At 48.3% G+C, this 22,722-nt stretch overlaps 11 protein-coding genes across 11 annotated transcripts; 5 read left to right on the top strand and 6 right to left on the bottom strand.

Annotated features, from left to right (window-relative positions):
• Window positions 1-302: 302 nt before the first annotated feature.
• Window positions 303-2,628, bottom strand: N7466_011266 (uncharacterized protein; the record flags this gene model as incomplete). Its single annotated transcript, XM_057170655.1, has 4 exons — window positions 303-381; window positions 435-1,332; window positions 1,385-2,021; window positions 2,122-2,628. 4 exons carry the CDS (start codon window positions 2,626-2,628, stop codon window positions 303-305), a joined length of 2,121 nt encoding a protein of 706 aa, XP_057016387.1.
• A 375-nt stretch (window positions 2,629-3,003) lies between these two features.
• N7466_011265 (alpha/beta fold hydrolase) lies at window positions 3,004-3,855 on the bottom strand (the record flags this gene model as incomplete). Its single annotated transcript, XM_057170654.1, has 1 exon — window positions 3,004-3,855. The coding sequence occupies one exon, from the start codon at window positions 3,853-3,855 to the stop codon at window positions 3,004-3,006; it is 852 nt and encodes a 283-aa protein (XP_057016386.1).
• Window positions 3,856-5,479: 1,624 nt separating this feature from the next.
• On the top strand, window positions 5,480-5,725 carry N7466_011264 (uncharacterized protein; the record flags this gene model as incomplete). The annotated part of the gene is made up of 1 exon (XM_057170653.1): window positions 5,480-5,725. One exon carries the CDS (start codon window positions 5,480-5,482, stop codon window positions 5,723-5,725), a length of 246 nt encoding a protein of 81 aa, XP_057016385.1.
• A 1,713-nt stretch (window positions 5,726-7,438) lies between these two features.
• On the top strand, window positions 7,439-9,472 carry N7466_011263 (fungal specific transcription factor domain-containing protein; the record flags this gene model as incomplete). Its single annotated transcript, XM_057170652.1, has 5 exons — window positions 7,439-7,883; window positions 7,945-7,976; window positions 8,026-8,799; window positions 8,857-9,283; window positions 9,342-9,472. The coding sequence occupies 5 exons, from the start codon at window positions 7,439-7,441 to the stop codon at window positions 9,470-9,472; spliced, it is 1,809 nt and encodes a 602-aa protein (XP_057016384.1).
• Window positions 9,473-9,888: 416 nt separating this feature from the next.
• N7466_011262 (uncharacterized protein) lies at window positions 9,889-13,670 on the bottom strand (the record flags this gene model as incomplete). The annotated part of the gene is made up of 4 exons (XM_057170651.1): window positions 9,889-10,499; window positions 10,557-12,173; window positions 12,241-13,476; window positions 13,619-13,670. The coding sequence occupies 4 exons, from the start codon at window positions 13,668-13,670 to the stop codon at window positions 9,889-9,891; spliced, it is 3,516 nt and encodes a 1,171-aa protein (XP_057016383.1).
• Window positions 13,671-14,915: 1,245 nt separating this feature from the next.
• N7466_011261 (uncharacterized protein) lies at window positions 14,916-16,287 on the bottom strand (the record flags this gene model as incomplete). Its single annotated transcript, XM_057170650.1, has 3 exons — window positions 14,916-15,367; window positions 15,452-15,512; window positions 15,574-16,287. The coding sequence occupies 3 exons, from the start codon at window positions 16,285-16,287 to the stop codon at window positions 14,916-14,918; spliced, it is 1,227 nt and encodes a 408-aa protein (XP_057016382.1).
• Window positions 16,288-16,780: 493 nt separating this feature from the next.
• On the bottom strand, window positions 16,781-17,764 carry N7466_011260 (kinetochore subunit FTA4 family protein; the record flags this gene model as incomplete). Its single annotated transcript, XM_057170649.1, has 4 exons — window positions 16,781-17,093; window positions 17,163-17,225; window positions 17,285-17,453; window positions 17,542-17,764. 4 exons carry the CDS (start codon window positions 17,762-17,764, stop codon window positions 16,781-16,783), a joined length of 768 nt encoding a protein of 255 aa, XP_057016381.1.
• A 600-nt stretch (window positions 17,765-18,364) lies between these two features.
• On the top strand, window positions 18,365-19,220 carry N7466_011259 (HAD family hydrolase; the record flags this gene model as incomplete). Its single annotated transcript, XM_057170648.1, has 2 exons — window positions 18,365-18,418; window positions 18,489-19,220. The coding sequence occupies 2 exons, from the start codon at window positions 18,365-18,367 to the stop codon at window positions 19,218-19,220; spliced, it is 786 nt and encodes a 261-aa protein (XP_057016380.1).
• A 341-nt stretch (window positions 19,221-19,561) lies between these two features.
• N7466_011258 (60S ribosomal protein uL18) lies at window positions 19,562-20,714 on the top strand (the record flags this gene model as incomplete). Its single annotated transcript, XM_057170647.1, has 3 exons — window positions 19,562-19,564; window positions 19,712-19,749; window positions 19,853-20,714. The coding sequence occupies 3 exons, from the start codon at window positions 19,562-19,564 to the stop codon at window positions 20,712-20,714; spliced, it is 903 nt and encodes a 300-aa protein (XP_057016379.1).
• Window positions 20,715-21,237: 523 nt separating this feature from the next.
• On the top strand, window positions 21,238-22,144 carry N7466_011257 (histidine phosphatase family protein; the record flags this gene model as incomplete). Its single annotated transcript, XM_057170646.1, has 2 exons — window positions 21,238-21,293; window positions 21,349-22,144. The coding sequence occupies 2 exons, from the start codon at window positions 21,238-21,240 to the stop codon at window positions 22,142-22,144; spliced, it is 852 nt and encodes a 283-aa protein (XP_057016378.1).
• A 70-nt stretch (window positions 22,145-22,214) lies between these two features.
• Window positions 22,215-22,704, bottom strand: N7466_011256 (L-rhamnose mutarotase; the record flags this gene model as incomplete). Its single annotated transcript, XM_057170645.1, has 3 exons — window positions 22,215-22,298; window positions 22,373-22,509; window positions 22,575-22,704. The coding sequence occupies 3 exons, from the start codon at window positions 22,702-22,704 to the stop codon at window positions 22,215-22,217; spliced, it is 351 nt and encodes a 116-aa protein (XP_057016377.1).
• Between the last annotated feature and the right edge of the window lie 18 nt (window positions 22,705-22,722).

The raw sequence follows: 22,722 nt of genomic DNA, 5'->3' as shown, positions 1-22,722 counted from the left end.
GTGACAGAACGTGCTGGATTCGGATGAACAGACAATGCCGAAGATGTGTGATGTGATTGGTGAATGGCTTCGTTCCAGGCCCGAAAACCCGACAGAAAATGGCTTCCGATGCCGACGGTTCAATGGGATTGGTGGGTTCGATACCAGTAGTGGAGAATGCGGTCATAGACAGGAACATTTCCATATTTGGTCGTATCGGTGGAGACAAGAGGGAACAAAAAGAAAGATGTAGAACTATAAGATCATATTCGCTTGTGTCATGAGATAGAAATAAACTGCTAAATTACAGAGAACGCTCTAATCTAAATTGCGGTTAGTTCGGCAACTCGTCGCTCCAACTCGGGGACGGCTCGCAATTGTAAGTCAAGTTCTTCTTTCTCACTGGACGAGGTTAGCAACAGGCACAGTTTCAAGTCATCAAGGGATTGGCTTACTCTTCCAATTTCAATCGTCGCTCCCAATCCAGCCCAGTAAAGATGTAACTGCCTTGTCCATCGAACTGCAGAATCTTTTTGTGATATTTCCACAGACTGCGACGATGCGAGACTGTCATCAAAGTGATTCCAAGCTTTTTGGCCGTTTCGTACATGACTTTCTCAATTTCCAAAGTGACAGACGATGTGCATTCATCCAAAATGGCAAACTTTGGCCGGTGGTAGAAGAGTCTGGCCATCGCGATGCGCTGCTGCAGACCACCCGACAATACGTCGCGCCACTCTTCTTCGGCGTCCCAGCCGCCAGGACGATCGACGACTGACGCGATTTCGACCACCGATAAGACCTCATGCAGGTCCGCATCAGTGACACCCTTGGCGCGCATCTCACGCACGCCATCGGGGTAAATGACTTGCTGTCGGAGAGTCCCGCGAGATAGGTAGGGACGTTGTGGGATGTAAAAAATGTCTTGGAATGGAGGCTTCTTGACCGATCCTCCATAGACTGGCCAGAGCCCGCCCAAAATGCGGAATAGAGAGGATTTACCGCACCCATTGGGTCCGACAATCAACAAGTGATCGCCCGGGTGAACAGTGAAGGACAACTTGCGGATCAGAACGTCTCCGTTGGGTGAGACAATTGGTACATCGGTGAACTCGATAGAACTGCTCTCCATAATTTCACCGCGACCGGATAGGACTGCTGCATTCTCTTCGGTCGAAGCCGACGACACCAGCTTCTTCTCGAAGTGACCTGCAACCAGGTCATCCATCACCTCGAGCAGGGATGAAACGCGGGCTGTGTAACCTGCCAGCTCCGAGATTTCCTTGTACGAGAACATGAGACGACCGAAAGCATCAGAGGAAGACAACAGCATCCGTCGATTGGTGACAAAGTCTGCCATAGGGTTAGAAGGAGGCATACCGACCGGGAAAATAGCCAGACTTACTTTCTGTTCGGTCTCCCATGGTCTGGGCGATCTGACCAGGGATCTTAAAGAATACCGGCACACTGCAAAGGATCAAGCCGAGGGCGCCCCAGAAGTATTTGATCACGAAATCTTCCATAAATCCATGGTACAAGCGCCGACGCAAAATGCGATTCACATGTTTAATCAAGGTAAAGTATCCCTTGTCGAGGGTATCCTTCTCAGCCTCATGGCCATGATAAAGAGCGACCTCTTCGCTATAGTCAATAAGCCTTGAGTGAAGGAATCGGAACTCGCCTTCTAGTCGGGCTTCGTCGGCGACATATTTGCCAAACGGCGGCGTCAACATGCGCATGACGTTAGCTGAGAGCTGGACCAGCAAGCTCATAATGAAGAGGCCCTCGCCTCCGACATTCTTTGACAAAGAGTAATTATAAATAGCCATATCGAGGATTGGCTTGGCCAAGTTTGAGTACAGCTCTGCCAAGCTGTCGGAGAAACGCGACACGTCAACTGTGACAAGCTGATCAGGATTTTTAATTCGATCATCTAGGGCAGAGATGGCGTAAAAGGTCATATTCGACAGGTATTTATCATGGATGTAGTCGGTCAAGCGTTTGCGGTAGCTGAGGGCGAGTCTGCATTGGTGGTAGGAGAGCTAGAGGAAGAACGGTGAGATTAGCAGACTTTCAACGGTCGCAACAGAGCATTTTTGGTAGGAAAGTGTAATACACCAAGTAAATAGATCAGAGGCTCACCATAGAGTTTGTAAATGTTGCCGGAACAGCCACAATCATCCACCAGAAAAGCCCAAGCAAGAAGTCTTTGCCCTTTCCCCGCACGAGGTTGCTCACGAGTCTACCGTCGAGCTCGGCGACGTAGAGACTCAGCAGTGTTCTCAAAACGAGAAATACGCTGTGGCTTACAAGAAGCCTTAGCTCCTTGCTGCGCCATCCTGGTATGACAATCTTCAACAGACGGAGCAAGCTCTTGAAGAACTCCCGGTTGATCTCCACTCGTTTCTTGCGTGGTTGTTCATCGTCGCCTAAACTGCTAGTGCCAGGGCGTCTCCGCAGCTCCACCTGTTGAGAGGCGGCCTTTTGTTCGGAAATGGCATTGTGGATTCGTTTTGCAAGGGCTGCAAAGAGGGCGAGATATACACCGCGGGAGATGCGCGTGCGGTTTCGGAGGTAGAGGGAGGTGAGGCTGGAGAGGATCTGCTTGATGGAGCGGTCGGGGGGTAATAGCTTAGATTGAATCGCCATGATGACTTGATCGACAAATCGACAAAATCACCCAGAATCCAAGACAAGCATGGCCTGTGGACGTTGAAGAGGGAGTATGGGAATGTGGAGGTTCTGGGATCAAGATGACGGAATTCCCCTAACATGTGATAACCCCGGACTCGTGGGGAAGTTGAACCGAGGACTTTACCTTGGATTTCTCCACTTTCATTCAAATGTTGTTTACTATGCTGCTTTAACAACCCAGCATTAAAAAAATATTGGCAAAGAGGACAAAAGACACGGAAATGAATCAAACCCAACCAAATCCAATCAATTTATTCCATCACCTCGCTCTCCCTGCCGATTTCTATCTTCTATATGTCTATTTAAGGCGCATGAAGGGTCTCATTTTGTCTAATTTGCTCCCAAAAACTCCAGCAGTCTACCAGCGACAGCAGATGGTTGCTCTTCAGGAATAAAGTGTCCACAATCATCAATCGCGCCTCCGGAAACATTGGTCGCGAAGTTCTGGACCAAGTTAACCATGCCTGAACCCACTGAACTGGCTCCCCCTAAAGCCAAGACAGGTATATCGAGCGGCGTTTTCGCAAACTCCAAGTTCTGTTTGGCGCTTATTTCATAGGCTCGGTAGTACTCGAATCCCCGACTCATTGCCCCTGGTCTTGAATAGGCTTGGATATAGCGTTCGAATTGATCCTTGGGCATACCATCTGGATGGACCGTCTTCAGGTTGAAAAACCACGTCAACAGCTCCCTCTCCCGGCCGCTAATCAGGATCTCAGGTAATTCAGGAAGCGCAAAGAATGAGAATTGCCAAACACGCATGTTGGTCTGGTTGGGCAACGGGAATTGGAAAGGAGGCAAGAAACCCGGCACGGAAGCGTCCAGTATGCTGAGCGATTTGATTCTGGATTGGAACTGAGCAGCCCATGGATAAGAGATCCATCCTCCCACGTCGTGGCCAACGAGATGGTACTGCTTTTCTTTCAAGGCATCGTGGACAGCTTCTGCCATGATTTTGCTCACATTCGCGGTATCATAGCCGTTGAGAGGAGGGGATGAGTCACCCAAGCCCGGGGGATCAAGAGCAAAGAACTGATAATGTTTTGAAAGAGGCTCGAAGATGTCGCTAAAGGCCTCTGCTGTTTGCGGCCAGCCTGGAATAAGAACCAGAGGGGGGCCCTGACCGCCAACTATAGCGCGGACTCCGTGGAGGAGACGTTGGGTTTGCCATTTTGCTGTCATTGTGATTGACGTCGAATGAAGACTTTCAAAGGAAAACTTCAGCTCAATATATGTGTTATCACTGATCAGTCGTACTAGTGGTTACCAAATATCAGTTTTTTAATGTCCAATGAGTCATACAGCAGCTGAACCAATGATGAGTCAGGATTCAGGGCAAGTCGTCAACTAAAGCAAGACACCGAGTCCTAAATACTACTAGTGCATGTACTAGTGGACTTCTAGTTTAGTCTGCCCCCCCCTGATAAGCTGAGCTTGTCAGGAGTTGATTAACGTGTTTCAACTTTTGACCCAAAACTCAGTTCAATTGAACTTTCTTCTGTTAAAGTATTCAAATGCACGCAAGACTGGGAGCCGCTCCCCAAGTCTGGATGCTTCCAGCAACTGTGCTTTCGGCGTCCACCCATTCCAAGGTCATCGGAGTAAGGCACCATTCAATATTCGCGGCCTTGGAGATCCTTTCGTATTATCTCAAGTGAATTATACGCGCACATGTAATATCCAATGAAGAGCTCCCTCCCGTGAAGCCATTCAGGATTGAGTATAAATACCAGAAATGTGCTGCATTTACAGCGAAAATTGTTTTTGATATTGGTAGTATCCTAAGGCTAGTCCTGCAACCTAAAAAGACTTGAGGTTAAAGGCCTCAAATGACCGCAATTTGGCTACTTCCAAAGGGGGAGGTGTCGTTTGCCACCAGGCGCCATGAACGTGGAAGAAAAGTGCTGCATTTACGTACAATTCTCTCACTGCTCCAACCATTCAAGTCTTTGTCGACCACGGATGATCGCTTTAAAACAAGCATAAATCGCTAAATGCAAATGCCCCTCGAGGTAAGGTTGTTTTTTTTTTGTCCTTCCAAACATCAGAAAAGACGAGAATGCTAATGGAAATCTAAGAGAATGTTGTTCCTAGTGTGCCTGCAACACCCGGACGCGTTAATCGAATCTGTCGACAGTGCACTTGAGCATCTTTCTGTTCATCGTCATCAACCCATTATGGAGTGCTTTCCTCCGTTCCGCACCAATGACAATACTAGGCATTGGCATTGTGAAATATGTCCTGGCATGTATTGCTATACAAGCAAGGAAATATGGGATCACCTGACATCTGATCATAAAAATCTCATGTATTGGAAGGTTGAGGGTATGGCCGATGGGAGTGATTGAGTGGCAATCTATCAGAATGGTAAAGAGAGCCGCCTTTTTATCTGATAAACATTGGCTAATACCTGCTAGTAGGTCTGCTGGCAAACGGAGTTACTAGATATCACATCCAGCCGCGCGCTTTAGGTCAATGTTTGACATTTGAGGGGGAATCCAAACGCAACGTTGGCTCACCTTGCCTTTTTCTGTCTCGCTTATCTCGTTTACTTTTAATCCTTTTCTCGCTTTCCCTCATGTCCACTCAGTATTGAGACACCCACGTGTCCCCCTAACAGTAAACCCCCCCCCCCCCCTTCATACTATCATGTTATCACAAATTCTTATAATAAGCAGATTTTGGGCGCAGACATACAGCCTAAGGTGTCACCTGATCAATCAGGTGTTGGTCTTTCACAAGTCAAGTTAGTTATCTTCGGGTTACCAGAAAGAAACAACTATTTATTGACTTCCCAATCAGCAAAATGATAATCGCTATGTGCCCGGCACACCAGGGCTTTGTGTTTACGCATGCTGCCGAGATCCTTGATCACATCTGTCTGTACCATGTGGAATTCATCCAGCGACTTGGGAACCTGGAGGCGCCTAACCACATCTGGTTCTGTTACTACTGCTCCGGAGGCAACAGCTTCAACGATCGGACCATGTGGGATCATCTCTGGGAGAGCCATCATTTCCTTTTCGACTGCTTCATGGTTTACAACGTCTAGTCTTCCAGTCATGACCGACAAGTTCTTGTGGAGTTGGGTCTAGGCTCTAGCCAGGAGGAATTGAGGACAGACCCTTGACGGATACATCATGTCTTCATGTCAGCAGTGAGGCCCATGCGGATTCGGAAGGGACACAATTTGAGAAGCTTGAAAAGGAGAAGATGACCGAGAAGGAACAGGATATTTCAAAAACAAACAAGCCAAAAAGGAGACCATACCAAATGGGAGCTTAAACAATGAAGATCACCCGGATGGTCCAAGAATCAAACTCTGAGAGCCTCGGTTATACCATGTAGTATGTACTAAGTAAACATTGAGTCAGATTCAGACATCTGGATGTGGACTTCGAAGATCTAGTCCAGGTGTGATATAAGTTGACCACTAGAATCATGTGCACTAACATCAATTTGAAGGGTTCTCAACTCCAGATGTCGGTTGCATCTTACTTCATTGAATGCTCAATGTTTGGAAAAGCAAGCTTGGGTGCTAGCAACATAGTACATGTATATTTCTGTCGATATCTGGACTCTACAGAATTAGAAAATTGTCAACATTTGAAGGCCCTCAAACATTGAACGTTTTTTTTTTTTTTTTTTTTCTTGAGGCAGTATCTTCACAAATCATTCCATAGTGCATACTACTATATATTCAAATGTTCAAAGGGTGACAAGCACAGTGCTGTGTTGGCACACTTTTTTTTCCCGCAAAAATCAATGGCAAAAACCTCCAACATCTCTATGAATTTCTATATGAACTTTTTTTTCTGATTATTGCTAAGTTATGAACAACTAGTAAATAAGTACTTCCTACAGTCAGAAACTCTGGTATGATTTTCCCTGGCAAAGTTGCACGACTTGAAAGTTGAGGATGAGAAAATTGGTTAAAAATTGGTAGCAAATAGGCCGCATCCCTATAGTAAAAATTCCGAAAAATACCCTAACGGAAGCATTTAATTAAATTTTCAATCTTACAGACCAATTTTAAACCACCTATTGAGATTATAAGTGATTTAGAAATTATCTTTACATACAAAGTTGTTAAAACAATTGTAATCAAAGAGGGCGAGTTTTGCCATTTTTTGCGGGGGGGGGAAGTGTGAGGTTTAACTTATCCCACCCTTCAGGGCCTTCACCCTCCGCGGATGTCCGATCCTCTGAATGTTATTTTGGGGGCCAACCCCCCATTCTCAATATTTAAGGCCTGACAATAAAGAATCTTTCTAATTCATTTTTTCCCTTCAAAACTTGCTGACCATCATGCCAATGACAGATGATTCAGATCATACTCCTATACCGCAGCAGTCGCTGACCGAGAATCCGTTGTTGACCTCTCCAGACCCCTCAGTGCCCTCACAGCCGCCCGTTGCCAGACGTCGAGACAAGCCTCAACTTAGCTGCAAACCCTGCAGGAGACGGAAGTAAGTGATTTTTCACAAGTCCGAAAGTGACTGATTAAAGCAGAATTATCGCAGCCTTGTTTTTCAACCGAATATTCAAGACTTGGAGCCATGTTTCTTTGAAAGATACTACTCAAATGTTCTATTGGCTAATTATACCTTTTAGAGTCCGCTGTGATCGTCTCCATCCGTGCAGTAACTGCTCAAGCAGAGGGATGAGCTCATCTTGTGTATACATTCCCCAGTCAACAGGGCCCCGGGGAACCAAGGCAGCAGCTCATGTCCAAGACCGAATCAATCACCTAGAAGGCCTCGTCATGGGATTGATGCAGCAGACTGGTTCAAGTACAGGCCTTGCATCTACCCCAACGACAAGCAATGCAGATGATCCCCCAGACACACCATCCGGAATCACCTCTCAGATTCCTCGCGAAGACAAGATACCAGAAGTTGCACCGTCCCCGTCTGATTATGGGAGTGTGAGAATCCGGCATTCGGGCGTCAGCTATATTAGTAGTTCGCATTGGGCAGCAGTGCTTGATGATATTGCAGAACTGAGGGATCATATTGAACAGGATAATGAGCTGCATGAGATGGTCACATACTATGATCATAATTCAAGCTCCTTGCCCAGTCCGCAACTGTTTTATAGTGGTGGGTGTACACATATAAGCGTCGATTCGATTCTTGAGTCGATACCACCACGACCTGTCGTCGATAGGTTGATTTCCCGCTATTTTAATGAATTGGACTTGTCATCGGGTAGGCCCTACTCGAGTAGTACATAACCGATCTTATCAACATAAACTGATCGTGATTCCAGGCGTTCCTCACACTGGCAAATTCCTCAGAGAGGTATACCCATCCATACCCCATAGTCCGGCTCGGGGCTAACATCAAACAGTACGAAGAATTCTGGAAATCCCCACACGATGCCCCAATCGTATGGATCGGCTTGCTGCTCAGCATGATGTGCCTCTCAACCCAAGTCCAGAACCTCTCCCTCGACAAGTCCACAACAACAACAGCCCCAGACCAAATCAAGATCTTCCGAGAACAGATCACCCAATGCCTACTATTAGGCCACTACACAGAAGGCGGACCCCACGTCCTCGAAACCCTAACCCTATACCTCATGACCGAAGTCTTCCCCTCAAAAGACACCGCACCGGGCCTCCGCATCCTAGCAAGCACAATAGTAACAATAGCAACGCAAATGGGCTACCACCGCGACGCAAAACACTTCCCAAACATAACCCCCTTCGCCGCCGAAATGCGCCGCCGAACCTGGGCCGTAATAGTCCAGATCGACTTCAACATCTCCATGCAGATGGGACTAGCCCGGATAATAAAGTCCACGCAGACAGACGTCGCCGAGCCTCGGAACCTGCTCGATTCCGATTTCGACGAAAACACCCCCATACTACCGCCCAGCAGGCCTGAATCAGAAATCACGCCGACGCTGTACACGCTCGCGAAGACCAGGCTGATTGTCGTCGGCGCGCAGATTGCCGACGTAGCCACGGAGCCGGGCATGTGCTCTTACGCGCGTGTATTGGAACTGGATGGGCTGGTTGCGGAGTATCGGGCTGCGCTGCCGGCTAGTATGAAGTGGGATGGGCTTGAGTCTTCGCTTTCTGTTCCGGCGCAGGTGCTTATTAAGAGGATTTGGCTGGAGGTGTGTGTTCACCGGCTGAGGATTGTATTGCATAAGAGATTTTTTGTTGCGTCACAGGCGCGCGAGAAGGAGCGGAAGTATCCGTATTCTAGGTCTACTTGTGTGGAAGCTGCTATGAAGATTTTGGAGTTGCAGCATTTGGTTGATGAAGAGACGAGGGTGGATGGGCGGTTATATCAAACTAGGTGGAGGGTGACTGCGTCGTTTATTCATGATTTTTTGCTGGCGACTAGCTTGCTTTGTTTCTATCTGCAGAGCCAGCCTGTGATGGAACAGGAGGAGAGCTCGGGTGTTGAAGTTGATGATTATGCTTGGACTGGTAGGATCAAGCAGTTGTTGAGGTTATCACAGGTTATCTGGTTGCGGGAAAGCCACAGCTCCCAAGAGGCTCGGAAGGCAGCGTCTGCTCTGCATTATGTTCTTGGGGATCAAGGTGAATCTGGACATCCGAAACCGAATTTGACTGGTCACGTATATGGTCCTGGTGAGCTGTTCAGATCCTACGAATATTGGGCCCGTACTAATAAGAATGGATCTTGCAGATATGATGCCTGCGGAGTTCATGAAATTAGATTTTGCCTTTGTGGAAGAAATCTTTAGGCCAGAGCGCGTTTTGCCTGAACCCCTAGATGACGAAGCTTGGGATGGCGACTGGCAGCAGATGCAAGTATGATACGATATAGATACTCTATATTGCATTATTTTATTCTTCGCACCTGGAAGGACAAGATACTTGGAAAGTGTTAGAATCTAGAACCGTGGGAAATCTCATTCTCGAACATGAATTTCTGATTGAAAATTGTCCATCGCTCTGTGGATCATCACACAGCCCTGCAATTGGAACTCATAGGTTACATGCAAATCCCAAGACCACTGATCATCATATCGAAAGAGAACGTGGAAAGCGACAGATATAGCAAAAACAGTACAAAAATTGGGTATGACTGGAATCGCAAAACGAAAATGACAAACAGTAGGACTACTATGTACAAAGAATGCGCTTGAAAATAGAATAGCAAAGTAAAGCGCGCACCGAAAGCTGGACGTACGGATGGATGTGGGTAGAACATAAAAGTTGTAGCAAGCACCTCACGATGGAGGTGACTTGCTTTCAGAGGAAGATGATTCCCGGCGTAGACCACTATTGAACTGGGCAGCAATTTGAGATTGTTTAAATCTCTCGAAACCTTCAGCGTCTTGACGCTGGGCTGCCCAGAGCTCATCAACAGTGTTCCCAAGTTTCTCGAAGGCTTCTCCAGTGTCAAATGGTGACTGAGCCTGCTCTTCGTGTAGGCGCTCCAGTTTCTCTCGTAGAGCATCAAGATGTGAGTCGTCCTCGCCTTGCCCATCGGGTGTCTTTAAGAAGTCACGGCGGAGGTTTTGACCTAGACGATGGACATGACCTTCTTCTGATGTCATGGCACGAGCATGCAACGAGGTCATCGAGCTAGACCGGGAAAGTTTGAAACCGTCCTGATCGACTTCTTCATCGTCGACGGCAGTTTCATTGTCTACAAAGCTGCTGCTTAGGTTACCAATGATAGCACTTGAACTAATTCCATCCTCACCGGAATGCTGCGATGCGGTGTCTGGAATAGTAGACATGGGAATAGGTGGAGAAGGTAGACGAGTTTCAGGATACTCATCTTCAAAGCGCTGGATCATTCCATGCAATGTAATGTCCAGAAATTGGAGACGTCCTATAATGGAATTAGTAGCTGGATTAGAAATAAATGGTGAAATTGTCGGAAGCTTACTGTAGTTGGCGTCGTTACCAGCTCGGTCTTCGCGGATAAGAGCTGACTGGATCCGAGCTCGAATATTGCGCGCGGACTCCAACAGATTTTTCGACATGTCCCGAGGCCTCTTAGTAACAACTCTAGACTTGCGACGACGAGGGGTTGTAGTGCCACTGCCAGGGGCTGAATCACCTGGCAAATCACTGCCATGTTGATCAAGGTTTCCGAGACAGACACCTAGTGCCTTGACCACACCTGTACCGCCAATGACATAATCCTCGTCTGGGCCTGCCTCATCTTCTTCATAGCATGGCTCGTCCATGATAGTGGAGTGCCCGACAATGTGCTGTAGGATCTCTGGGATTGGAACGTCGTGCGACACGAGAGCATCCGACAGATCCTCTCCAATAGCTGTACCTTCCAGATTTCGAAGGGAGTAGGCAACGATCTGGGATGCCAGTGCCTTCACAACTTCATTGTTTTCAGCAGTGGGAACCTCAATATCCACCGCGATGATTGAACCAGAAACGCGCACAGCGGTCATGATAGAAGTATAGAGGGCACAAGCCTCCTCCTGAACAGCAGGGTCCGTGGCAGAGGCCAATGATGCAATGTGCGGGTTTTCCAGTATATTCAAATGGCAAAGACTAGGGCACTCCGCTAGCACTTCAGCAAGGCCGATGGCGTGATCAGAAGAGAGATTAACATCAGCAAGATGAATGCGCTTGAGAGAAGGCATCTTGGGCAAGAATCGTCGGAATGCTCCAAGTGCACTGGGCTGTGTCGAAAACAGACCAGGGTTATGAGAGAAATCGATGAAGCGAAGATTGTGAATTTGGGTTAGAGCTTGCAACAACGGACAGATCACGGAAGGATCCAAAGAGCAATCTGCCAAGCTGAGAGCATATAGGGGCATTTCGGGTTCAATAGCACCTGTGAAAAGATCAAGGTCGTGTTTGATATCGTTTCCTCCCAAATCCAATCCTTCACATTGCCCAGCTTTGAGGTACTCGACCACATGTTCCAGACCTTCTCTTGTCAAATCGTTATTTGCAATGCCTAGCCTTCGTAATCCCAACTTGCTGGATGCCTCGCAAATTCGCTTGACCTGCTCAACCGAAAGTTTGCATTCGCTCATGAGCAATTCCTCGAGGTGATCACCGCGAAACCTTTCCGCTAGAGCACACGCAAATACATCGCATACATCTGGGACCGTGCTCTGAGTAGAATTGTCACTTGGGTTCCGTGGCTTGGGGAAAGGAATACCGGACAGATCAATCGCCCTCAGGGACTTAGAAAGGTGAACGAAGAGGCCAATGTGGCGCCATCCTTCCCGTCCAATTTTGGGGTTGTCTTTGAGGGATAGCTTCTCCACAACACCCCACCGTTCATACTTGATAGTGGGGGATTCACATCTGCGATTTCGCTTTCGCCGATAGCGCATCTGCTCCACCGTCTTTGTCGAGAGTAATGCAGCAAGGATCGACCGTACGGAAGCGTCGTTCAATGCACAGTTTTGTAGTAGAAGTTTACGAACAGGCACCACGGCAAGCCAATCACTCAGAGTCACAATATCCTGAGGTGTCATTGGGAAGTTACTGAGATCCAAAGCGGCAACCGTGCCCGGTGATTCTGCTAGAGTTGATGACGGGGATGATATTTCATCAATCACCCGCTTGAGAACAGGAGTCTCTCAGCTGACAGCAACGGCGATAGATGCGCGCGGGGTCTGTGGTAGGATGGCTCTGTGTTTTAGAACGTAGGGCACTAGACTTTGACGAACGACAATCCTCCTCGTCGTCATGTTCTGCATCAATTTGGAGTGGGATTGAACCATTCGCTACAGCTTGTCTGCGTTTACGCTCTTTGCGCTCCTTTCGTTCCTCTTCAGACCGTTTTTTCTTTTCTTGCTTGCGAGTCGGATCTTTCTTTTCGCCATTTGGTTCACCGTCGGCGGTAGGTGTAGGAACGACGGGTTCAGTAGCGGATATTTGAGATTCCGAGGGGACATTGGTTTGAGTGGGCGACGAAGAAGAGGCAGCCGCTGGAGCTGTTGGTGCCTCTTTATCAGTCACCGCAGTTTGCGGGTGCTTCAGGGCCTCGGCCTCCTCTTTGCCTTTTTCCTTATCCTCTGCCTTGGTATCCTGATTGACTTCGGCTTTCTTTGCCTTTTGTCGATTCGACTCTGGCAAAGGCTGTCGCAGTTGATTTGTCGGAGGAGCGTCTTCGTCCGAATCCCGATGTGACACGCCGGCAATTTCAACGTCCACGCAGAATGCGACTCTGTTTAGCTTAGCTTGGTTGAGATCCGCAATCTTACACCGGTCACGGCCCTGGTCAAGGTTCATCACTCGACGAGGACATGTTGCGGCATTTGGCGGAAGCTTAGGCAATCCACCTGAGTTGGACGAAAACTTGCGGAGTGCACTATGGATGAAAGAGGGACCCTTGGGCGACGAGGAGGTGAACGGGTTTGGATCATCCTTCTTTTCTTCTTCTTTATCTTTCGGAGAGAAAGCGGCACCGAATGGATTATGGTTATCAAGAGGTCCAGTGGCTTTGGGGCTCGCCGGGCTTCCCTTCAGACTAGACTGCGAGGGTGGTGTAGATCCGGAGGAGAACTTGGAGCTCAAACTGGATATCCATGAATTCCTGCGCCCAGTAACTGCCTTGGGCGCTGTTTTCTGTGTCGCCGGGGAGGTAGTGGATGGTCTTTGCTCAACAGCAATTTCTGGTTCCGGTGCGGACTTTCCTTCCTGGATCACTTGATCTGGCGACTCGCGTTTTGGAGTTGTGCCGCTTGATGAGGGTGGACGAGCCGGGCTACTATTCGATCGGGATCGCCGGTGAGGTTTTGATGCGTTCGTTACGGAGTCCTTCTCGGCGCTCGATTTGTCGCTGACCCCTGAAGATACGGATTTCGTGCGTGAAAGATGATCTGTAAACAAAGCTCACCAAGTTAGCCTCACGCTCGAAAACATGTTGGTCTTCCGGCTCCTCCTCTTTCTTCTCTCATTCTTTTCTTTTTTGCCCCAGATTGGGTGACCCCGGATCAGCCGCATTACTAAAGTGGAACTCACCTTTCTGCGAATGATGAAGCCAGCTCACATCCACACTTTGAACACCGTCCATATTTGTCTTTTTTTATAGTTCTCAAAAAAAATCACTTCCAGTGTTGAAGGTTCCTGGGGGTTGGGACCCTGCGTCTCGAGAGTGGCCAAAAAGTGTGGCGCGGGATTATGGTCGAATGATGGGGGGTATGCCTTATTTCGAATGACGCATAGTTGGCTGATCCCCCCACTTTCAAGTTCCTTTCACGACTGACAATGCCACAACAATGTCCAATATGAACCCTGTCACGGACGATCAGGTCGAAGCGGTAGAGGAATCCGGCAGGTATATAGCCGAGGTGGAGGAGCCGGGATGGCGAGTTGGTGTTAGGTATGTCACGTATGTGTATGCCACTACAGGTAACGGGGCACGGAGTTCACCAATATGCGCTGATTGAGGGACAACATGGTGGGAAATGATAGGTGAGAAAGTAATGAGAAAGTAAGCGACGGGAAGAGAAGAAAATGAAGTTATTGGAAGCGACCGGATGTGGTGAAGCAACGATCTAAGGTGACATAATCGGGTTTTCCCCCGTAGTGGTCCACTTCAGCAGTGAACTACAGTAAACTACAAGTAGAAACAACATGTATCCACTTTTGCAATCGATAGCACGTGAGGTAACATACCAGATGAAAAGCTGGAAAATTTGCAAAAAAATGAAAAGCCTAAAAAACTAAAATTTACTAGTCTTTGTTGAGGATACTAAGGTGCATACAACCTAGGGCCTCCGTGACCGGCGAACACTGTTATCAATACAACTTTGTCCCAAATAAAGTGGATAAAGAGGCGAAAAGGTGGGGAAATGCCGAAGATCGGGACTGCAATGGGGCACCAGAGCCAATTGTTAGAGGGCAATTGTCCCCAAGGGACCTAAATGACCCCCTTGACGCCAAGAACCCACAAATTTGGTCTTCGCATCATCAATTCCGGCCTAGGTACGGCTGAGTAGACCCATAGTTGAATACACACCGATCATTTCTAAAGAAGCGCCACACAATAATAATATGTAATGATTTGCAGAAACAATGGGTATTGGGTAACAATGTGGCATATACAGCCCCTCCCCTATGTAATAAGAAAACGCCGAATGTCCTTGGTTGAAGACACTAAAAATAAACCAGGGGAAAGAACATAACCTTAAGAAAGCAAAAAAAAGACAAATGCGCCCGCCAGTCTCTATGCAAAAGAAAAGGAGAAGTAGAGAGAAAAAAAAAAGCAAAACAGAAAGGTCATCACGACGTGAATCCATCCCAATTCCGCTCCCTTTTATTCCACAGAGAGATCCTTTAGGATCTCCCACCCGTACTCCTCTTCGGGCTTCTCGGGCTCCATTCCAAGTGCATGGCGGTATGCGCGAACCTCGTTCTGGAGCCCCGCGATGACCCGTATGGGTAACTTGTCCTCTTCCGATCGTAACTGGTGGGCTTTCCGGATCATCTCTGCACATCGCATCGTTTGGGCATGCCAATAATCGCGATCCAGTCGACTCTCCAGATGGGAATCCCGCTCAAGCTGCAGGAGATTGTTGTAGTGACTCTTCTGGTGTAGGAAATGCATATTGTTGTTTTGACAATAGTTGCGAATCTGCTCCACCATTGTGCCAACGCCGGCTTCGTAGTCCCCGATGAGTTTGGTGTTTTCCACTTGTTCACGCTTAAGATCTTCAACCTGTCGTTTCTCTTTGACGAGGGCGCGTTCGAGTTCGGCGATTCGGGCAGCTTGACGCGTCATTAGTTCATTGATCGAGATTAAGAGCGGGCGAATACCAAAGGGATGAAGTGAATGATCTTTCCAACACGTACCTGCCATGTCACCATTAAGCTGTTGTATCACTGCACTAGCACCTTCAGAGGAGCCATGCTTCTATTCAATCTTGTTAGCTTGGTCTCCCCAATTTCACATAGATTTGAAATTCCCAACATACCATAATTTCTTCCGCACTTGATACGATGTTCTTTGTTACCTCCCGGTTATTCTTCAGAACATCGCTCAGCTCCAGAACCATATCGTAGAGATGGTGCAGATCCATCTGGTGACCCGCATTCATAGGACCGTTTCCATTCATCACTGCCATGCCGCCTCCGTTGACTTGGGCTGCGGGGTGTAGGGGTGCGGGTGAGATGGATTGTCGAGGGATGTTGCCCATGTTAGGGGTTCCGGCAGAGTTGTCCACGTAACCGGAGAACATGCCAGCCGGCGGATTGCCGGCCATTCCTGTACCGCTATTCATCGACATTAAGGAAGCGTCAAAGGCACGGTTCAATTCTGCAAGCTCGGGATCGTTGGGATCGATAGGTTGTGCGGTGCCGTTCTCCTCGTCGTAAAAGGAAGCGTGGTTTTCGACGCCCAGGACCTCCTTCTGAAACTTCTCAAGGTCACGGCGAGTGACGTGGGTAGAACGGCGGCGATGCCCACGTGCTGAAGGTCCCTTGGAAGGGGAGGGAGTAGTGTCGCCCTCGATGATGGCGGCGCAGTCGTTAAGTTGGGTGGGTTGGTCTTCAATCGCGTCTTGCTCGAATTCGAGTGCAGCGCGGCTGTCGTGGATGTAATCGATGTGGTTGGCCGAACCATTCCCAATCGGGTTAGTCGCCCGCCCGTTCAACCCGACCAGGCTCTTCATTCTGTTCATTGTACCCATCGGATGCGTGAGAATTTTCCGAATTTCGTTTGGAAAAGTATCAGTGGATGCTTTGGTCATAATTTGAAGATTTATTCTTCGCAGCTGTGTTGGCGAGACATTTCCACGCAAATCACGAAACGGAGGTGGGTGGAATGGAAGTCAATGACGGGCAGAAGATTTCAAGGAACCGGCCGAACTTTCTCTCTTCACTTGCACCTGCTACAAATCCATGGACAACTTAGCTCCTGCAGTTGTAATGGTGAAAGCACTTGAGCACCTTCCCCGCTTAATTAGAATCTCATTACACTAGCTCAGTCTTATAGGAAATGGATTTGTGCCACCCTAGTAGCTACAGCCAGTATCTACTATGAGGGCAGGCAATCCAAGTAGTACATAGCATTTTACAGACAATGCAGTGCCAGGTGCAAATCAAAATACCGCATGGACCAGGGTTCTTGGGAATGCAAGGGATAGTGAGAAAAACGTTTCATGGAGAATTTATGTCCTCAAGTCATGCCTCCGTGTCCATTAAAGCTTCTAGCCGTTGATCTGACCCCGGGAGAAGATATTCCTCGCTACCTTCTTGAATGTGCTTGGGTTTTTGTTGGGAAATCCTGCCGCTCACTCGCGCCATGAGCATACGCATCCTCTCTAATTCCTGGGACAATTCTCCATCGCGAGTGACCAGGTTCGGTTGGATGTCCACCTGAGGCTCCTGAAATGGTTCCAGCAAGCAGCGTAGATGCTGCAGTTGATCGATTCGACGCTGTCTCTGTTGGCGCTGCTGATCTAGACTGACTAGTCGCTTCCGCATGCGCTGGTATCTGTACGCCGGGAATTAGGCAGGTGGAACTTCAATCGGTGGAAACTCAGATGTATATGTGGAGACTGACCTCTCATTTTGTTCCTCATTGGCACCTTGTGATTCCAGATCCAATGGCAGGCCGAGGATATTCCTTCAGGTCCGGTCAGTACACTCTTGAACAGATGTTGGTAAAGCGGGAAGGAAAGTTACATGTGTTTAGAAAGATCAACTGTCTTGTCCACACCTTTTCTGAGCACAGCTTGATTTTCTATGTCCTGGCTAACAGAGGCCCAGTAGAGACTGGCAATCTGGTGCGCGACATGATGGATCGCTTGGGAGGAGTAAACGACGCGATTGTGTTGTTTTGCTGCAGCGTTCACTATCCAACAAAAAACCATTAGTACATCAATAGAATAGTAAGTGACGATGTGATTCCAAGAATCGTAGCATAATGGACAGAAAATCACCTTTATGCAATACATCTTCAATCACCCTATCCGGTAGAACATCCTCCTCAGTCTCAACTGCATAGTTTCTCCAATCTTCTGGTGGCTGGAGATTCTCAGAAAGAATGCGAACCTGGCTCCAGATGAATGCAGATTTCAATTCAGAAATTGTCCGCGTGGAATCCATCGCTTCATCGCGGGAGATCAGATCTGGAGTAAGATTGCGACTTGCATCCATAATCATATCATTTAACGCGTCCCTTATCGATAACATCACGTGTACCCCCGCCATCAAATTACCATTTTACCTCCATTATGAATATTTGGACATTTCCATATAGGATTATGTTTATGAATATGCAGATTTATCCGATTAAAGTAGTTAATTTTAGCTCTGGGCCTTGAGCTTTGAAAGCACAATTTTACTAGGGTGGTACAACTTTGAATTTTAGACTTCTTTGCTCCCCTCTCCTGATATTAGTAATAAGTACTGGTAGCGATCTCATCCTCATCTGAAGTCGTTAATAAATTAAATCAACAGTAATGAAGGAACTTTGAAGGAACTTTGAAGCTATTAATACACCCACTTTCAAGTTACCAAGGTTCTTGTTGACATATAACGAGGCGGGACTCAAACATTCAGACATTCAGTGGTGGTTGAAGTATGTACAGGCCCTCGGCCCCAAAACGCATGTCTGTGCCTCGGCAATGACCAAGACCGCATTGGGTCACTACTTCTCCGCAAATATCACCACTGTATACCCTCGCCGACCCCTCTGCTGATAGATTCTTCTATATTGAGCTGTAGGATAACACTGTGTTCAATCCGGGCTTTATATTCAAGATGGCCGTGACCCAGCGCCCTGTGTGTCTTCTTTTTGACATCGGTGGAGTGTGTGTAAGTCCAGAAACTTAGCCTCAACCTTGGAACCACATCGCATGAAATATCACCGCTAATATTTCTCCAGGTCGTTTCTCCATTCCAGGCAATTCTCGATTATGAACTATCACAAAATATCCCTCCGGGATGGGTGAATTTCAGCATATCGCGTACCAAGCCTAACGGCAGCTGGCACCAGTTAGAACGTGGCGATATCCCCATGGATGCCAACTTCTTTGCCGGCTTCAACCAGGATTTACGCAATCCAACTCTGTGGAAGGAATTCCACGAAGGCCTGCATAAGAAGAAAGGCGCAAATGGCCCCGCCACAATCCCACCGCTCCCGACCGTGGATGCCGAGTGGCTGTTCTGGGAGATGATGAGGATATCTCGCACGCCTGACCCATACATGTTTCCAGCACTGCAAAAGTTGCGCGAGTCCGGTAAATTCCTTATGGGTGCTCTGTCGAATACCGTCAAGTTCCCCGAGGGCCACCCATACAATAACGATGTGTCCGGAGTGAGGTCCCAGTTCGACTTTTTTATCTCGTCTGCGCATACAGGGCTTCGCAAACCGGATCCCCGAATCTACGAGGTTGCCACTCAAGAGATGAATGCGTTGGCGCAGAAGCGTGGGCTTCCTGCAGTACAGGCATCGGATATTGTTTTCTTTGACGACATTGGCGAAAATTGTAAGGCGGCAAAGAACGCCGGTATGCGCACGGTCAAAGTCACACTGGGAAAGATTGAAGATGCAGTGAAGGAATTGGAGAAGATTACTGGACTCGCATTGCTTGAGGGTGATAAAGCTCGACTATAGAGACCCAACTATCTGCGGGGAATGTGTTTTTAGAACAAAATCTATAGTATTTTCTGAGCGCATCCCAGACCAATTTAAGAGAAAGAATAGATATCCTGGATGACCGCTTCCTTTTTCCCCTATCTTTTTCTATTGGTTTGAATGGTTGAAGCCAAAAGTGCAATGGTCCTTAAGCCGGAACTTTTGTTGTGGTCGTCGACGGTCGTCGCCAACCGCATTTTTGGGTTGCGGGATGCAGCCCACGCTAAGCGAAATCCCCCACAAAGAATCGCCGCACTTTCAACTTTTTCTTTTTTCTCTCCAACCGTCGACCACAGGCTTCAGCACCGGCAACCGTCAACATGGTGAGTGTTTTTGCCTCAGCAAATGGTTGAAATACACCATTCTGCCATATTATCTTTCCCTCCGTTTCGACCGGAGTAGGGTCTTTGCAAGATGCTTCGGACGAAATTCTGAAGCGCTAATTGCTGACTCGCGGATTTTTCTTGTAGCCTTTCTCCAAGCAAGTCAAGAGCAACGCCTACTTCAGGTAAGTCTTTATACTCCCCCTGTCATCGACAAGAATTCGAAAGGTTTTTTTTTTGTCGCATGCGCAATTGTTTGACTATGTGCTGATTTTTTTACCCCTCCAGTCGCTTCCAGACTAAGTACCGCCGTCGTCGCGAGGGTAAGACCGACTACTATGCTCGCAAGCGCCTGATCACCCAGGCCAAGAACAAGTACAACGCCCCCAAGTACCGCATGGTTGTTCGCTTCACCAACCGCGACATCATCACTCAGATCGTCTACTCTGAGATCTCCGGTGACAAGGTTCTGTGCGCTGCTTACGCCCACGAGCTCAAGGCCTACGGTGTCAACCAGGGTCTTACCAACTACGCCGCTGCCTACGCCACTGGTCTGCTCCTCGCCCGCCGTGCTCTTACCAAGCTCGGACTCGCTGAGCAGTTCAAGGGTGTCGATGAGGCCACCGGTGAGCACTCTCTCGTCGAGGCCGTTGAGACCGAGGATGGCGAGCGCCGTCCCTTCAAGGCCTTCCTCGATGTTGGTCTTGTCCGCACCTCCACCGGTAACCGTGTCTTCGCTGCCATGAAGGGTGCCTCCGACGGTGGTGTCTTCATCCCCCACTCCGACCGCCGTTTCCCCGGTTACGACATCGAGACCGAGGAGCTCGATGCTGACCTCCTCCGCAACTACATCATGGCTGGTCACGTCTCCGAGTACATGGAGACCCTCGCCGATGAGGATGAGGAGCGTTACAAGTCCCAGTTCACCAAGTACATCGAGGATGAGGTTGATGCCGGTGACCTTGAGGAGCTCTACACTGAGGCTCACGCCGCCATCCGTGAGGACCCCTTCAAGAAGGATGAGGATGCCGAGCCCAAGAAGACCAAGGAGGAGTGGAAGGCCGAGTCCAAGAAGTACAAGGTCGTCCGTCTCACTCGCGAGCAGAAGAAGGTCCGCGTCCAGGAGAAGATCCGTGCTCTTTCCGCATAAGCGACATGTCGACTGTTCCTGACAAGTTCTTCGGTTCGCTCAAAATTCTTAAAAAGTTCCACCACAATTCAATGAGGGGACTGGCTTCGGCCACTCGGCGTTTATTTTCTGATGTGATGTTGATGGGTCATGGATACCACTTTTGTTACTTTTTAGGGGGATATCTTCGGAGCAATTAGTTCGGTGTTTCATTCAAGGCAATTTCGTTCACAGTTCTAACTGCTCCAATGTCCATGCAATCTCATCGTTCCCTCACCCACTTCCTTTCTTTGGTATTGGTCTGGATATACTTCGTAGATGGGGACCAGTAGAGTAACAATTGGGTTTTCCACCTGGGTATGATCGATGATCTCGCTCACTCCAGATGTCATCCACATGTGCATACAAGGCTGTCATTAGAAATCGTCAACTATTCAGATGTGAGATTTTTTTTGGATATGTCACGTGAGAAGTGGCGAAATCTATTAGTTGATCAAATGTACAGTAGCCAGTCCGTCTTGATGCGATGGAGGATTCCCAAAACATGAAGCTTTTTCTCATCCGACATGCAGAAACAGTGCACAATGTAGCCCAGGCATGGTGAGAACCAATATCTTAGGATCAGTATTCGCTGCAAATTGCTGACAGGCCACAGGGCGGGCACCACTGACTCGGCCCTCACAAACCACGGCACACTCCAGATAGAATCTCTTGCGAAGCATTTCGCATCCAACGCGATACACTTTGGTCAAGTCTTTGCATCGGATCTCAGCCGGGCCCACCTCACAGCTGCAGGCATTTGCCTTCGCCAGCCACAAGACCATGACAGACCACTGGCAGCCATATTAACATCGGACTTGCGAGAAAGAGACTTTGGTTCCTTGGAAGGTATACGCATACAGTCTACATCTACTAGACCTGAACGGGGAAATGCCCCGCCCTCCCAGAATCCCCAGCCCGACAATCGCCTGAATCCAACATATAAAGAGAGAGAGACCGTGATCTCAATGAGACAACGAGCAACCTCGTTTCTGAACGAGCACTTGTTACCCTTACTATTCGACTATTCAGAGACCGGTGCCAACGTCGCCATCGTTTCCCATGGTGTTTTTCTACGAGTCTTGTGGAATCGACTTGTCGAACTCTTCGACCCAATGGATATATCTTTGGCGACTGGCGATCCTTCCCGAGACAATGGCCCAGCGGCTCTCTTCTCACCCAGTTGGTCGAATACAGGATTCATGACATTATCAATTCAGCCAATCCCGGCCCCAAAAGAACAGAGTAATTCTGATCGGGGCACTGATACGCTCCTGAATGGCTGGGCTATGAAAATCATGGCGGTTGATAGTAAAGAGCATCTCGCGGGTCTACACCGGACTCGTGGAGGAATTGGCAGTGCCGTACATGATTCCCGCCAGAAGAGAATCGACCAATTTTTCAAGCGTTAAACATCGGATATCCATATCAGCTTGATACTATATTTCATAATAAGTTATATACATGATTGGATGGCCAAGTTTACTCGTTATAGAAGACTTCGTCCAATACCTTCCACCATCCTGGCCCATCGGCACTACCAACGGCACCAGGAATGGGGCTCTCCTGGGGAAAAGGCCAAGTGTATTAGTCTTTAAACCCAGGATAATATGACACGGTACCTTGGGATTTGATCCTACCTGCATTCCATCTGTCATAGCCCACCACTCCCGCACCTTCGGGTTGGCTCGCATGAGCTCCATATCGCCCTCATAGTCAGTTCCGACGTACTTGAAAGTCGCAAAGAGGGTGCGGTCATTATCAAAAAAGATTGAATCTGAAGCCAAACAATTGAGCTAATCAGCAATCGAAATTCATATTTGGGCGGAGGACAAAACCCACAGTCCTGGATATTGCAGTCCTTGATCTGCTGCAGAACCTCCGGCCAGACGTTCGCGTGGCATTCTTTATACGCTGCCACGGCCGAAGGCTTGAGGTGAACAATCTGGGCAATACGGCGAATTGGAGCCATATTGATGGTTTGATAGCA

Source organism: Penicillium verhagenii (genome assembly GCF_028828195.1).
Source record: "Penicillium verhagenii strain IBT 33310 chromosome Unknown utg000012l_segment0_segment0, whole genome shotgun sequence".
Taxonomy (NCBI): domain Eukaryota; kingdom Fungi; phylum Ascomycota; class Eurotiomycetes; order Eurotiales; family Aspergillaceae; genus Penicillium; species Penicillium verhagenii.
This window is presented reverse-complemented; position numbering and strand designations above follow the sequence as displayed.